The sequence below is a fragment of the Pyrus communis genome, chromosome 10, assembly GCF_041283825.1.
Source record: "Pyrus communis isolate YQ-2024b chromosome 10, ASM4128382v1, whole genome shotgun sequence".
Classification (NCBI taxonomy): domain Eukaryota; kingdom Viridiplantae; phylum Streptophyta; class Magnoliopsida; order Rosales; family Rosaceae; genus Pyrus; species Pyrus communis.
Genome location: NC_142574.1, coordinates 9,356,636 through 9,373,057, shown reverse-complemented (window position 1 = coordinate 9,373,057; position 16,422 = coordinate 9,356,636). Strand labels below are relative to the sequence as shown.

Here is a 16,422-nt window from a genome sequence, read left to right as displayed (position 1 = left end):
CAGCCACTGTCAACATGGTCAATCCCTTCATACCTAAGTAGGATAAGACACTAAGGGTTGCTCTGACACACAAATCCGGGAGTCGAAAGTCAGGATAACACGTGAATTGGAGAGTTAAGAGTCAGGTTGCTTTAACACACTAATAGTGTTTTGTAGTTGGTGCAAAAATGAAGTCATAATCACTGGGCTGAAATTGGGTATTTGCGTGACACCAAAGGAAGTAGTTTAAAGCCTTATGCATTCCAACTACATAGCCACACTTCTATGCAGGATCAAACAAGGGTATTTGTGAGACTCGGTCTATGAATGGATGCTCAGAAGCCGCCAGTTCAATGGTTGCTTGACTTACGACAAGGGATACTTGGATTCCAACATTGGCCATTCAAGAGCATCGTCACTACTAAGTACATCACCAACACAAAAAACATTCAAGCTGCCAGAGCCTCGAGAACACTAGTGGTATAGTTACAATTTGTCAGCTAATACATATACCATAATGCCAAAATCTCATAAGTTTTAGCGTCAGCACGACTTGAAGCTCGACATCGTGCCAAAGTTACTAGCATTCAAAAAGACATTGCCGAAGGAAAGAAAGAGGTTGTTCAAACAATTGAAACCAAATTGAAGAATCTAAGAGAAGGATTAAGCTTTCACTTCGGCCTAGAGAGCTGAAAGCACGAATCGAACATTGTGCTCAGAAAGCTAAAGAAAACCTTTTTCCCCTTTCTCCAAAGGAACCATTAATCAAGATTTAACAAAGTAGGCACCTTTTTTTCACTAGTAAATCGCTGGAATATATGATAGAGTTTTACAAAAAGTATTCGGCCCGTGATTTGTATGGTTTTCCTAAAGAATGCCAAGAGTGCATCGATTTGGCTCTAACTAGCCCTACGGCCAAAGAAGCAATGACTCAAAAGAATTTCGATCTAGCAATTTTATCCAGATTTCAGCACATCTGTGAAACCAAGGTGCTAGGATTCGTGGTCGAACCATATGTTAACATAGACATTAAGAAGCTTCCCTTCTCTTTAGATAACATATGATACCTAGTGGACATTTCTACGTATTCTCGGCCATCACATTGTTCGGTCTTACTGAAGTAGAGATAGAAAGAAAAAAGCAATTCAATACTTACTTAGGCACTCAGGATGCTATGCCTACTAACTCCAAATTCATAAGAAGGTTTTGGCTGAAGCAACTAAAACCGTAGTTAGATTGTCAGACAAGACAACTATTCTCAATTCGACAGTCGAGAATACGAGTATCAAGCCAACATCATCTTTTATCATAAATGAAAAGTCTAATTTTGACGAGGATGTTGCATCTAGTAATGAAGAAACTCCATGATGCTACGACAGGACCATTGGTCCTAGACAACAAAGAAATAAATATGGCACGTGTTCATCCCCTTGAGTTTCAGTCGAGCATTATCAGTTGAAATTTCTAAGGTGTTTGTGCATTGGGGGGAACAATGAACATCATGCCAGTCTCGGTCATGAAGATGCTAAAATGGTCAAATGATGAACTCATACCATTTGGCATTACTATGGGCAACTTTGTTGTTGCCAGGTCCCAAACTAAAGGCGTTTTACCCTTGGAGGTTATGTCACACCCCAATCCAAGATTAAGTCTAAACCCGGGATTAGATTTAACCTTGGATTAAGGTGTGACAGGTCATGATCGCGGGTTGGCCACACATGATGGCGTTTTTCATCGTGGATTCGAGGACCGAGTATAATTCCTGGATTGGAATCAATTCTATTTAAAAAACTAAGAACTGGGCCAAGAATACTAACCTTTTTTCAGGTTTATAACCTTGCTCTGCCCAAGCCCAAATATTGCCCTTCGTTTCTGAAATCTTCGGCCATGGACATCTAGCCAAAAGGTTTTAAAGAAGTTACTATCTTCCAACCGCCCACACACCAGCATATATGCACCTGGTCCTTATATACGAGTCATTACCCCCTCGACAGCCATAATGGTGCCATGTGTCGAGTCCTCACGATGCCTTTTTATATTCAGCTGTTTCACGCACCTTACACTCCAAACGCATAGTTCGTCGAAACATCCCTCTTTGATAGACATGCCTTTAAAGTCGAGACACGTGAGCTTCGTGCATAATTAGGTGTTGTGAAGGTGGCTTAGATGCCTCGAAATTAAAAAACGTGATGATTAGAGGATTTCTCAAAGATTTTTCCCGATTTTCCTCCACTTATCTTGCCATAAAAAAGTAGATATATTCTTTATTCTTTGCACTTTCAAAACTTCTCTAAAAACCATGCGCATTTGCATCCAAGCTTTTGACAGATCTTCTACGAGCTCCAGTCTATCAAGGATTCAGTTGAGTGCCAAACAGTCAAGCTCTTCTAGATACCTTAATGAACAAAAGTTGAAACACTAAATCCTTGGACCATTGTCAAGAAACTTGCCCCATAAACCATTACTAAGTTGATGAAGGAGGACCTACTAGAGCCACTTCTGAAAGCACTGAATGGGCAAAATAGGAAGTTGCCAAAGCCTGAGTTGCCTGGCCATTGGCTCCAACGGCCTGAGCTACTTGGGTAAACCGAATAGAGCCCACTTAGGTGGCAATTGAATGGGTTTGTGGCTCTTAGGTGCCATTACGATCTTAACTGTCGAGATCAACATAAACTGAGAATTGTTGAGGTAACTCTCAATTTTTTGTGCTGGGCCACTAATAAGATGGTCCTACCCGCCAGTCTTCTGAGCCCGACCGTGCTGTTTGGATGCATAGCTCATTCTTAACATTCCTTATGTAAGAAACAATGAGCTAAAATGGTTAAGAACATTTATATCGGTAAATTATATTTTTCCACCTCAATTTTGGCTCACATAACAAACATATACCTCATTTTTAAACATTGCAATGTCATACATCAACTTACGAATTCATTGCAATGTTAGACCTCCATTAAAAATCCGTCAAATTGACTGTCATGTAATGACTTGGAAAATGTGCGACCTATTAATTGACACGTGGATCCTCCCACTAATTAAAACTTGGATTGACATTCAAATCAATTTTTTCCTGTTTTTCCTTTTTATTTTTTTTATTTTTTTATTTTTTTTTATTAATTTGGTCTTCGATGAAATCCATATCTAGTACACATGGTGATAATTGACACACGTTGGAGAAATAAAACTGGTATGAACCCAAAAAAAGAGAAAAATGAAGTGAACAAAAAGGAAAGAAAGAGAAAAAGAAACTAGACTAGAATGAACTCCCATTCTTCGTATAATATTATGGAGGGTTTCGAAAATTCGAAGTTCTAGTTGAATTTTCAAATGGCCACTTCTAGCAATGATGATACTGTGGTAATTTCTGAAATTTGATTTCTTGAATTTCTAAAATTTAAAATCTTTACTTTTTAAATTTTAAGTTAATTTCTTGAATGTTCTATATTTTATGGTTTTTTTTATCTATGTTTGTCGTTCTAGATTTTGTTTTCTAGGGTTTTTTGTTTTGGTTTTTTGGAACTCTGGGTTTCTGGGCTTTTTATGTTTTTCATTTGGTTTTTTTTGAGAATTTTATATTGTTTGTCATAGACATTTCAAGATCTAGAATTTACTTCCTCCTGCCCGCCCATTGATGAGTCACTTTTATATCATATATTGATGAGTCACTTTTATATCATATATATTTTTCCTAATCTTAGTTTATTCTTGTTATTACTTTCAAAGAATTTTGATACTTTGAAGTGTATTTTCTATATAGAAATGTCCTCTGAGGCAAAACGTGATCAAATGGATAATTTTGGAAAATTTCTAGTTGGGGGACGTTCATGAGTCGCTTAGCTTGATCGTGTCAAAATATTAGATTTTTCTACTAAGTGGTTATTTTCTGGTGATGGAATAAAGAAGTAGTACAAGGTGCTAGAAAAGTGACGTTACAGGCTTGCTTGCAAGTTTTGAAGCCCAAGATGACCTGTTTTGAATTCGGCTCTTTTTGGAGATGTGTTCAGATTGTTCCAATCTTTAAAACAAGCCATCATGGGCCGAATTTGGAGGAGTGGCTGCACAGTTGTAATGCAGATTTTCCTAGTCAAATTGGGTTTTTATTTCTAGTTTAGTTTGTTTCTATTTGGTTTCCTTTATGCGCGTTTGGGAGAGAAGAATTTGGTTAGGGTTCTTGAAGAATTTCAGATTTTTCCTTTAAGGTTCTTCCGATATTTTTCTTAATAATAATATTTTCTCTAGTTTTTATTATGAGTATGCGTAACTAATTTCCATTGCTAGGGTTAGGCCATAAGCCTTAGCATGAATAAGTGATTTTATTAATTTGCTAACGAATGGATGCATGCTTGCTTTGAATTATTAATCACAGGTATAAACTATCTAATTAACTTAGTCATTGGCCACCATTAGGTTAATTAGACAAGTAATTTGATGCAACTTCTGTTGGAATATCACCCTGAAATTGAGGGGAGCTTCTTGTGATTAGTAACTGTAAGTTCACTTAAGGCGAACATCATGCTCTTAAGGGTTGCATGGTTTTTCAAAGGCTTTTCACAAAACTTAATGAGTTTTGCATGTTTATATTTGATCGGAACATCACAAACGGATTGCATGTTAGATATATGTTTTTGCTCGAACATCACAAGGAGAATATGCATTAGGAAAACCTAACCTTCAAAGCATGTATGTGAAAATTCAGAAGTAATTGATAGAATTGCATATGATTGTTAACAGTGACGTTTAAACCCTAGTATTTCCCATATCTATTTTAATTCTAAAAACGTTTTCATCCTTTGTGACAGCCCGTCCCAAAAATATTACAACGTACGTCTGAAAAGACAAAATTGCCCCTAGTTCGATTTCTTTACGTTTTGCGGTTATTTTTGGTTGGTTGTTGGCTAATGGTGGACCACCCATTTCCCTCACTGTTTTCCCCTTTTCCCTGCATCTGTCCCGAGTCCCCATTCCCTTCCCATTTCCTTTGAAACGTACGGACACACCCACACACCCATCAAATCTTCACAGATCGAAGAATCCAAGCATATATTCAGACTCGTGAGGCTTGTAGGAGTCCAACCATACCCATTTCAGGTAAGAATACCTTCGTTTTCACGTCGAACTCACGATGCCCGATTTTGGGTACTGTTCATGCACACGTGATTTCTCACGTTTTAGGGAATTTCAAGCTTGTAGGTAGCTTGGTGAGGTCCCTAGGAGGCTCGGGGTGGTTCGTTTGATGGTTTTGGACGTCGGGATCACTAGTTTCGAAGTTGGCCGGAGTTGGGTTGATTTTTCAGGTGAGATTTTGTGGATTTTAGCACTTGAAAGTGGTATGATTGTGTTCCTCTAGTTCTAAGCTTCATTTTGGTACCAATTTTGTGAAATTTGGATGAAAAACGAAGAAGATATCAAAGTTTGAAAAATTCCCGGTTTTCCGGCGCTGGCGATGGCACCGGAGGCTCGCCGGAGAAGACGACGAAATATTTCGTCAAGTCTGACGGAATATTCCTGACGCCGTTGACAGAATCTGTCAAATCTGACGGAATATTCCCAACGGCGTCACTTGACACCGTCAGCATCCCAGGCATGTGCCTGCGTGTGGCCGGCGCGTGGGGGCGTGTGCGGCGGTGAAAAATTATTTTAAAAATATGGGGATGTTCCTGAGGTTGAGTAGATCACGTTGGTGTATTCATACACCCCATTTGAGCATTGTATGAGAAGTTATTTCTAAAGATTGGTTATGTGCTTTAAAATTAACGTTTTTGTAGTTGTTTCACATATAGGTGATACCTATCCCAAGGACGAGCGTGGTCACTCGAGGCAGGGGGGCTACGACCCTTCCACATACTAGTGAGTGGGCTTTTGGTTTTCCATATATACCTATATACTTATATTTTCCCAGAAATTGATTTAAATGTTATTTAGTTATATGCCATTTTTATATTGCCAGTTGTTATGCATAATTAGTTGCATTTATATATATGTGTGAATGTATTGGTGCTGTGGACGCACAGGTAAGTGCCAGGTGAGTAGTGATTTATATTTACGTCCAGTAATGATTCGAGATACATTGATGTTAGTGCTCCCGCCCAGAGTAGGGCACAGTCCTTCACGTGATGTTCACCTCCCGCACCACACGCTCAGCTTGGATCCAAGTTAGGTGCACAGTTTTGTCGTACATACCACTTTAGGTGGTTCCGACTCATAGGTGACCTGCGATTACTCACCCAGCCTTCACGTGATCGTAGCACTAGAGCGTTTGTATGTATTACACCCAGGCCTGTCGTACAGACCACGTTAGGTGGTTCCGACTCGTGTGCAGGTCCAGTTAGTGAGATTGAGATTTGAGCTCTAGATCCAGCTGTACAGGTCACGTTAGGTGACTCCAGCTACCAGATTTTATGTTATTGATATGGTTTATACCTGAGCACTTGCATTTCATTTTGAGGTTTTGGCATGGCATATTCTCGAGCATGATTGGTATATATATACGTTTATCTATTTTCTGGGAAGTATACAGGTTTTACGGCGAGGGGTTAGAATGTATTTATTAAATGGTTTCCTACTCACACTTTTGCCCACTCACACTTTTGTTTTGCGCCCCTCCAGGTTCTAGTTGCTTAGCAGGTTCGATGGTTTCCCAGAGGGCTTTACCGGCACTTCTGACAGACGATCACCAGCGTAGGGCCACCTTCGGGTGTACTGATGCGAGATTTATACGCACACAAATTAAACCCTCTTTTTGTCAAATTGTAGTGAAGTGTATAAGTAGGGATCGTTCTGGACCGGGGATTAGGAGGGATTGTTAATCACTTGGATTTGACTCAAAAACGTAAAAACACAATATAAAACACAATATAAAACACTATACTAGACTCAAAGAATGCAAAATTAAACTTTAAGACAAACCAAAAAGACTCAAAATACTTTGAAACATAAACTAAACAGATTCTAAGCACTAAATTGAACAATAAAGTAAAAGGGGGGGTTTTGATTTGACGAGAATTGAAATAACAAAACAAGTTAATAACTAAGCAGATTGTAAAACGAATATGGATTTAATGAATGGAATGAATGGATGGGAAGCTAGCTAAGGGGTTCATCTCTATACATGTTATACTTGCATACAAAACGATTTCTAATTGCTTTTCAATAAACCATGAATTTTCAACGCCCCGGGTTAATTAGGTCCGCTTAAATTAACCGTCAAGTTTTCCTTAAGTTAATGAATTGGATGATTGCATACGACAATCCAAAGCATTCCTCACAAGTTCCCTACATGAATTGCATAATAGAGATACAAGCAAGAATCATTAAGCAACATGAAAACTATAAGTGTTGACGAGGCATTCGTTACTATGATTGCATGAAACTTATGCCAAGAATTTGTTTAACGCGATTGTTTATAAGCAACCTCCACTACTTGTGAATATAAGTTCATAACTATTACGTGAAACTCACTTATATTCTAGCGTCATATTCATGCATGAAAATTAAGCGTTCATTCTTAATAAACATACATAAATAGGATATCAATCAAATAGTTAAACAAATTGAATTCACAACTTATGAAACGTAATTAAAAGTAATCAAATCATATTGCAAGCATAAACATATATTTCGAATCACCCCCTAGCTAAGGGGGGTTTAGTTCCTCATAACTTTGAAATCAAAGAAACACCTAAACATTCCAACAACTCAAACTTGAATTGTATGAACGTTTAGGCACTCTTCTCTTTCATTCCTCATACGTACAAAACAAAGAGAATTGAAATTAAACATTGAAATCAAAGAAACACCTAAACATTCCAACAACTCAAACTTGAATTGTATGAACGTTTAGGCACTCTTCTCTTCCTCGTTGTTGTAGCACAAGGTTTAAGGATAGGTTGTGTGATGGTGTGAAGTGTTTTGGAGGGATGGGAATGGATGAGGAGTGGTGGAAATGGAAGGATGGTGTTTGGATTATAGGGGAGACTCACGGCAAAGGGAAGATTGGATGTGTTGTGGTATGTACAATGGAATGGAAGTGTTGTGTGTGAGATGTGAATGAAAATGAGATGTGATTTTTGTGTATGAATGCATGGGTTTTTATAGGGGGAATGGGAGAATATGTGGGTGATTGTTTAAGAGTGAATGTGGTTGTTATGATTGAGAGTGCATGTGGATGAAATGATGAAGTAGGAAGGTGGAAATGCATGTGTTGAATTGGTGGTGCAATGATGAAAGAGTAAGTGCATGTGTGTGTGAATGGTGGTAGCTAGGGTGAATTATGATGAATGCATGTGGAATAAAGATGGAGAAGGTGGTGTAATGATGAAGGATTAAGTGCATGTGTGTGTGAATGGTGGTGCAATGATGAAAGAGTAAGTGCATGTGTGTGAATGGTGTTTCTTGATGGTTTTGGGGTTGTGATGCATGTGAATGCATGTGGCTAAGGGTTGTTGATTGGGCTAGAGGTTTTGCATGGCTCAAAGGATTGTTTGATTGGGCTAGGCCCTTTGTTTTATGTCCAAAGTGCATACAAGGCCTTCAAATTCGTCCAACACTTTGGCTCCAAGCAAATGCAATCCAATCCAAGCCCAATTTTGCTCCAAAATGCTCCAAAATGCATCTTTTTGCTTCCTTAGCCATATGAACCTAAAAACACACGAAAATGGCTTAAACTACTAAAACAACTATGAATTAACAACATAGATGCACGAAAACAAGCTAAGTAAGTCGCATGAATATGCTCTTATCATGTACTTTGGTTGCGTCATTTTCATTTGGACTGCTATGCTCTGAACTAGGGGTCGCACTGACGTTGCACTTATTATCACTTGATGTAAAACCAGTGTTTTTTATTTATTCGTACTGTTTACATTACTATTCTTTTAGCTTCCGCACTGTGCACATGGTTACGTCACTCCCACGTGATGGCCAGCATGCCCTGATCTCGATCGGGGTGTGTCAGTTTGGTATCAGAGCCTAGGTTTGGCAGTCCTGTGCTTTTGTGAGTATTCTAATGGTTTTGGTGTCTTTTGTCAGAATTATGCCGCCTCGTCGGGAACCACGTCGCTCTGATGAGCCTAGTTTCCCCGATATTACTCAGCTGGGGGAAGCTATTACTACAGCTATTCAGTCGGCGATCCGCCCTCCCAAGAGGACTCCTTTGGAGACTATGTACAATTTGAAATTGGATAAGTTCGAAAGTAGCGAGGGTCATGAGGGTGCAGAGCGATGGTTAGAGCACATTGAGAAGACTTTTCGTGTGTTGCACAATCAAGGGAACCTTCCTGTTGAGAGGTGGGTTGAGACTACATCGTGGTTTTTGGGTAAGGAGTGTGCAGCCTGGTGGGAGCAGGAATCTCGTCGTTTGACTCCAGCTGAGAGGATTGATTGGGATGTTTTCCAAGAGTTGTTCAGGAGAAGGTTTGTGCCTCCTGAGTATATTGATCGGAAGAAACAGGAATTCACTGAGTTGAGACAGGGGAAGTTGATAGCTAATGAGTACTATCGCATGTTCACTGATTTATCTCGCTATCATCCAGATGTGGCTGGTAATCCGGGGGAGATGCTTCGTCGTTTCCGCTTAGGCACAAGGAAAAAGTGGATTTCGATGGCGACCACTACCCACTGTGATACCTACCAGGATTTCTATGAGATATTGTTGAGGATTGAGGATTCAGAGAACATGCCGAGCGAGAGTGAGGAGGAGGAGAAGGATGGTAATCAGAAGAAAGATGATAAGGGTAAAGGTCAAGCGTCGCTCGGACCTCGTATGACACAGAACTTCAAGAAAGGTGGTACTAGCTCTAGCTCTTCTAGCGGTGGTTTCAGCGCCACTGGTCAGGGACGTGGAGGTAGGTTTGCTGGTGGTGCTCGAGGCCAGAGACAGGGTGACGGTGGTAGAGGTAGAGCACCAGTCTGCCGCAGGTGTAATAATCGGCATTTCGGTGAGTGTAGGCGTGGCAGCAGTGGTTGTTTTACGTGTGGGCAGATGGGACATCGGGCTGCAAATTGTCCCCAGGGTCAGCAGCAGAAGCCGCAGCAGACTTTCTTGCCGCCACCTGCGCCGATTCAGCAGATTCAGGGTCCGGGTAGTTACGGACAATCAGGTCGAGGTGGTGCCTACCACTATTAGGGTGATGTTGTTCCCTATGCCCCGGGACAATATCAGTATCCCCAGGACCCATATTCTCAGTGTGGTTATCCTCCGTATCCTGGAGGCTATATGCCGTATCCTCTAGCTTCAGCAGGCGGTTCTCAGTGGTTTCAGGGAGGACATTTCAGCCAGGGGAGATTGCTACGAGTAGCGCGGGGTCTTCGAGGCAGTCTGGTCAACCCAGTCAGGGGCGTGGTACTCAGAGTCATGGTGGTCAGACGAGCAGAGGTCGCGGTGGACGACAGCAAACCCAGGGGCGTATTCATAATATTTCGCTGCAGGATGCTCAGAACAATTCGGATTTGATTATGGGTACGTTAAATATCCTTGGTTATTTTGCTAGAATATTAATTGATTGTGGTGCTACACATTCTGTGATTTCTCATACATTTGCTCAAGTGACTCAACCTCGCCCCACACCTCTAGGGTATGACTTAGAGTTTACTATGCTTAGAGGGGAGAGATGTATTGTTGATCGTGTGTACCCAGGATGTCCAGTGGTAGTGGAGGATGTTGTTATGCCAGCTGATCTTATCCCGTTAGATATTGTTGACTTTGATGTGATTCTGGGCACAGATTGGTTGCATTTCAATTGTGCCAATATTGATTGTTACAGGAAAATAGTTACGTTTCATCGTCCTGGACTACCTATGGTTACTTTTGTGGGCGAGCAGAGTGGGGTGAGACATGGTGTTACTTCGGCTTTACGAGCGAAAAGGTTATTGTCTAAAGGTTGCCAGGGATACTTAGCTCATGTGGTGTTGGATGAGGCTGCTCCTAGTAGAGTTGAAGATGTGAGGGTAGTCAGACACTTTCCCGATGTTTTCCCCGAGGATTTACCTGGTTTACCACCAGATCGAGACGTGGAGTTCACTATCGAGTTGCTTCCAGGTACTAATCCTATTTCCTTGACTCCTTATTGTATGGCTCCTGCTGAGTTAAGGGAATTGAAAGTTCAGTTGCAGGAATTAGTGGATAAAGGTTTCATTCAGCCTAGTACTTCACCTTGGGGCACTCCAGTATTGTTTGTGAGGAACAAAGACGGAACTTTGAGGCTATGTATTGATTACAGGCAATTGAATCGGGTGACGATTAAAAACTGTTATCCGTTGCCACGTATTTATTTGATCAACTTCAAGGTGCTTGTGTATTCTCCAAGATTGACTTGAGGTCTGGATATTATCAGCTGAAGATTAATAGGGATGACGTTCCTAAGACGGTGTTCAGGACTCGTTATGGTCATTACGAGTTTCTGGTTATGCCATTTGGGTTGACGAATGCACCAGCTGCTTTTATGGATTTAATGAACCGGGTGTTCCAGCCATATTTGGATAGGTTTGTCATTGTTTTCATCGACGATATTCTGGTGTATTCTAAGTCAAAAGCGGAGCATGTTCGACATTTTACTTTGGTGTTGAAGAGGTTGAGGGAACACCAATTGTATGCTAAGTTTAGCAAGTGCCAGTTTTGGTTAGACCAAGTAGCGTTTTTGGGGCACATCATTTCAGCTCAGGGTATTTTGGTGGATCCGCAGAAGGTCGCAGTTGTGGAGAGTTGGGAGCAACCGCGAACCGTCACAGAAGTGAAGAGTTTCCTTGGCTTAGCAGGGTATTATCGACGGTTTGTTAAGGATTTTTCTGTGATTGCTTTACCACTGACGAGATTAACGAGGAAAGACGTTAAATTTGAGTGGGATGATAAGTGTGAGCAGAGTTTTCAGCAATTGAAGTATTGTCTCACTCATGCACCTGTATTGGCACTCCCGGACGATAGTGGTGATTTCGAGGTTTATAGTGATGCTTCCTTGAATGGTCTGGGACGTGTATTAATGCAGCATGGTAGGGTGATTGCTTATGCTTCACGACAGTTGAAACCTCATGAGTTGAATTACCCTACACATGATTTAGAGTTGGCCGCTATTATTTTTACGTTGAAGTTGTGGAGGCACTACCTCTATGGAGAGAAATGTAGGATCTTTACAGATCACAAGAGTCTTCAGTATCTTTTTACTCAGAAGGAACTTAATCTTCGTCAACGGAGGTGGACGGAGTTGCTCAGCGATTACGACTGCACGATTGATTATCACCCTGGTCGTGCAAATGTAGTGGCTGATGCATTTAGCAGGAAGTCTCAGGGCCGTATTAATGCGTTGTATGCGAGTCATATTCCTCTTTTGGCGGACTTGCGTGCTACGGGAGTGAGGTTAGAAGCAGAAGATCGAGAAGTAGCGTTACTTGATAATTTTCAATTTAGACCAATTTTAGTTGATCGGGTACTTGAAGCTCAGGTAGCGGATAGGGAAACCCAGAAATTAATCCAAGCTCGAGATCGGGGTAGGAGGAGAGACCTCAGAGTTCGTAATTCGGATGGCATGTTGATGCAAGAGGGTAGGATGTTCGTGCCTAATAATTTGGATTTAAAGAAAGAAATTCTCGATGAAGCACATATCTCGACTTACGCCATGCATCCAGGAGCTACTAAAATGTATCATACCATTCGACCATTTTATTATTGGCCAAGTATGAAGAGGGAGATAGCGGAGTATGTGAGCAGGTGTGCTGTTTGTCAGCAAGTTAAGGCAGAAAGGAAGAAGCCGTTTGGATTGTTGCAGCCGCTTCCCATTCCAGAGTGGAAATGGGAAAATATTACTATGGATTTTGCGTACAAGCTTCCGCGTACACATAATGGCTTCGATGGCATTTGGGTGATCGTTGATCGACTTACTAAGTCGGCACATTTTATCCCTGTGAGGGAGAAGTATTCTTTGGGCCGTTTAGCGGAGTTGTTTATCTCAAAGATTGTGAAATACCATGGTGTCCCTGTGAGTATTGTCTCGGATCGTGATCCACGATTTACATCTAAGTTTTGGGTGGCTTTTCAGGAAGCGTTGGGTACGAGACTACTTTATAGTACTGCGTATCATCCTCAGACGGACGGACAGTCAGAGAGAACCATTCAGACTTTGGAAGATATGTTGCGAGCTTCGGTGCTACAGTTTAGTGATGCTTGGCACAAGCGGTTGGATTTAATGGAATTTGCCTACAACAACAGCTTTCATTCGAGTATCGGCATGGCGCCATTTGAGGCATTGTATGGTAGATCTTGTCGCACACCGTTGTGTTGGTTAGAGGTTGGAGAAAGAGTTTTAGTGGGTCCAGAGATTGTTGAGGAGACTACTCAAAATGTTCAGGTAATTAAGTCTAACCTGAAGGCAGCCCAGGACAGGCAGAAGAGTTTAGCAGATCGGCATGCTACTGACAGAGTGTATGAGGTTGGCGATTGGGTATTTCTGAAGCTTTCACCGTGGAGAGGAGTTGTGCGGTTTGGAAAGAAGGGTAAGTTGAGTCCCAAGTACATCGGACCATACATGGTCACAGAGTGAGTTGGCGAGGTAGCTTACAGGTTGGAGTTGCCTCCGGAGTTGGCTAGAGTACATAACGTTTTTCACGTGTCTATGCTTCAACATTATGTTGCTGATCCGTCTCACATGATACCTCCTCAACCCTTGGAAATTAATCCAGATTTGACTTATGATGAGGAACCAGTGACGATAATTGATTGGAAGGAAAAGGTTCTGAGGAACAAGACGGCGATTTTGGTGAAAGTTTTGTGGAGGAACCATTCTGTGGAGGAAGCTATGTGGGAAACAGAAGATCGAATGAGGGATTTGTATCCTCGGTTGTTCTTTGATCACTAGGGGATATTGTTTGGTTGTTTTGAATTTCGGGACAAAATTCTATTAAGATGGGTAGGTTGTGACAGCCCGTCCCAAAAATATTACAACGTACGTGTGAAAAGACAAGATTGCCCCTAGTTCGATTTCTTTACGTTTTGTGGTTATTTTTGGTTAGTTGTTGGCTAATGGTGGACCACCGATTTCCCTCACTGTTTTCCCCCTTTCCCTGCATCTGTCCCGAGTCCCCATTCCCTTCCCATTTCCTTTGAAACGTACGGACACACCTACACACCCATCAAACCTTCACAGATCGAATAATCCAAGCATATATTCAGACTTGTGAGGCTTGTAGGAGTCCAACCATACCCATTTCAGTTAAGAATACCTTCGTTTTCACGTCGAACTCACGATCCCCGATTTTGGGTACTGTTCATGCACACGTGATTTCTCATGTTTTAGGGAATTTCAAGCTTGTAGGTAGCTTGGTGAGGTCCCTAGGAGGCTCGGGGTGGTTCGTTTGATGGTTTTGGACGTCGGGATCACTAGTTTCGAAGTTGGCCGGAGTTGGGTTGATTTTTCAGGTGAGATTTTGTGGATTTTAGCACTTGAAAGTGGTATGATTGTGTTCCTCTAGTTCTAAGCTTCATTTTGGTACCAATTTTGTGAAATTTGGATGAAAAACGAAGAAGATAACAAAGTTTGAAAAATTCCCGATTTTCCGCCGCCGGCGACGGCGCCGGAGGCTCACCAGAGAAGACGACGGAATATTCCGTCAAGTTTGATGGAATATTCCTGACGACGTTGACAGAATCTGTTAAATTTGACGGAATATTCCCAACCGCGTCAGTTGACGCCGTTAGCGTGCCAGGCACGCGCCTGCGCATGGCCGGCGCATGTGGCCGTGCCTTGTCCGGCGTGTCGGGGCGCGTGCGGCGGTGAAAAATTATTTTAAAAATATGGGGATGTTCCTGTGGTTGAGTAAATCACGTTGGTGTATTCATACACCCAATTTGAGCATTGTATGAGAAGTTATTTCTAAAGATTGGTTATGTGTTTTAAAATTAACGTTTTTGTAGTTGTTTCGCATATAGGTAATACCTATCCCAAGGACGAGTGTGGTCACTCGAGGCAGGGGGGCTACGACCCTTCCACATACCAGTGAGTGGGCTTTTGGTTTTCCGTATATACCTATATACTTATATTTTCCCAGAAATTGATTTAAATGTTATTTAGTTATATGCCATTTTTATATTGCCAGCTGTTATGCATAATTAGTTGCATTTATATATATATGTGTGAATGTATTGGTGCTGTGGACGCACAGGTAAGTGCCAGGTGAGTAGTGATTTATATTTACGTCAAGTAGTGATTCGAGATACATTGAGAGCTGATAACCTGCACCCCCAGTGTTAGTGCTCCCGCCCAGAGTAGGGCACAGTCCTTCACGTGATGTTCACCTCCCGCACCACACGCTCAGCTTGGATCCAAGTTAGGTGCACAGTCTTGTCATACAGACCACTTTAGGTGGTTCCGACTCGTAGGTGACCTGCGATTACTCGCCCAGCCTTCACGTGATCGTAGCACTAGAGCGTTTGTATGTGTTACACCCAGGGCTGTCGTACAGACCATGTTAGGTGGTTCCGACTCGTGTGCAGGTCCAGTTAGTGAGATTGAGATTTGAGCTCTAGATCCAGCCATACAGGTCACGTTAGGTGACTCCGGCTGCCAGATTTTATGTTATTGATATGGTTTATACCTGAGCACTTGCATTTCATTTTGAGGTTTTGGCATGGCATATTCTCGAGCATGATTAGTATATATATACGTTTATCTATTTTCTGGGAAGTATACAGGTTTTACGGCGAGGGGTTAGAATGTATTTATTAAATGGTTTTCGAAAAGCTTTGTTTTTGCCCACTCACACTTTTGTTTTGCACCCCTCCAGGTTCTAGTTGCTTAGCAGGTTCGGTGGTTTCCCAGAGGGCTTTACCGGTACTTCTGACAGACGATCACCAGCGTAGGGCCACCTTCGGGTGTACTTTGGTTGCGTCATTTTCATTTGGACTGCTTTAGGCTTTATGCTCTAAACTAGGGGTCGCACTTACGTTGCACTTATTATCACTTGATGTAAAACCAGTGTTTTTTATTTATTCGTACTGTTTACATTACTATTCTTTTAGCTTCCGCACTGTGCACATGGTTACGTCACTCCCACGTGACGGCCAGCATGCCCTGATCTCGATCGGGGTGTGTCATCCTTTGCTGCAATTATTTCCAAATTTTCTGATTTCTTTTATTGTTAATTTAATCTTTTAAAAATTTCAAATCTTTGATTAAAAATCTGTTTTAATAATTAATTAAAGGGTTAGTTTAATTACAAGTTAGTCAAACAATTCTTCAGGACAACGATCTTGCATGAGCAATTATACTACAATTTTATTGTACTTTTGCAAGTATTTTAAGTAATTTTAATCATATTTGAGCAGGTATTAAAAATTCTATCACCCACCTCCTGCTTGCCTACCCCTTTTTAATTTTATTGGTGGTTTTCCTAAGAAAACTGGTGAAGGCCAAGAACCTGAAGAAATTGTGGTGGGGCAGTGGGGCGACATGCCCAGTCGGT

At 41.5% G+C, this 16,422-nt stretch overlaps 1 protein-coding gene across 1 annotated transcript; it reads left to right on the top strand.

Annotated features, from left to right (window-relative positions):
* The first annotated feature begins 8,998 nt into the window (after positions 1-8,998).
* LOC148693487 (uncharacterized) lies at positions 8,999-10,853 on the top strand. The gene is made up of 3 exons (XM_088678028.1): positions 8,999-9,806; positions 10,139-10,381; positions 10,798-10,853. Exons 1-3 carry the CDS (start codon positions 9,011-9,013, stop codon positions 10,851-10,853), a joined length of 1,095 nt encoding a protein of 364 aa, XP_088534154.1. The 5' UTR covers positions 8,999-9,010.
* Positions 10,854-16,422: the final 5,569 nt, after the last annotated feature.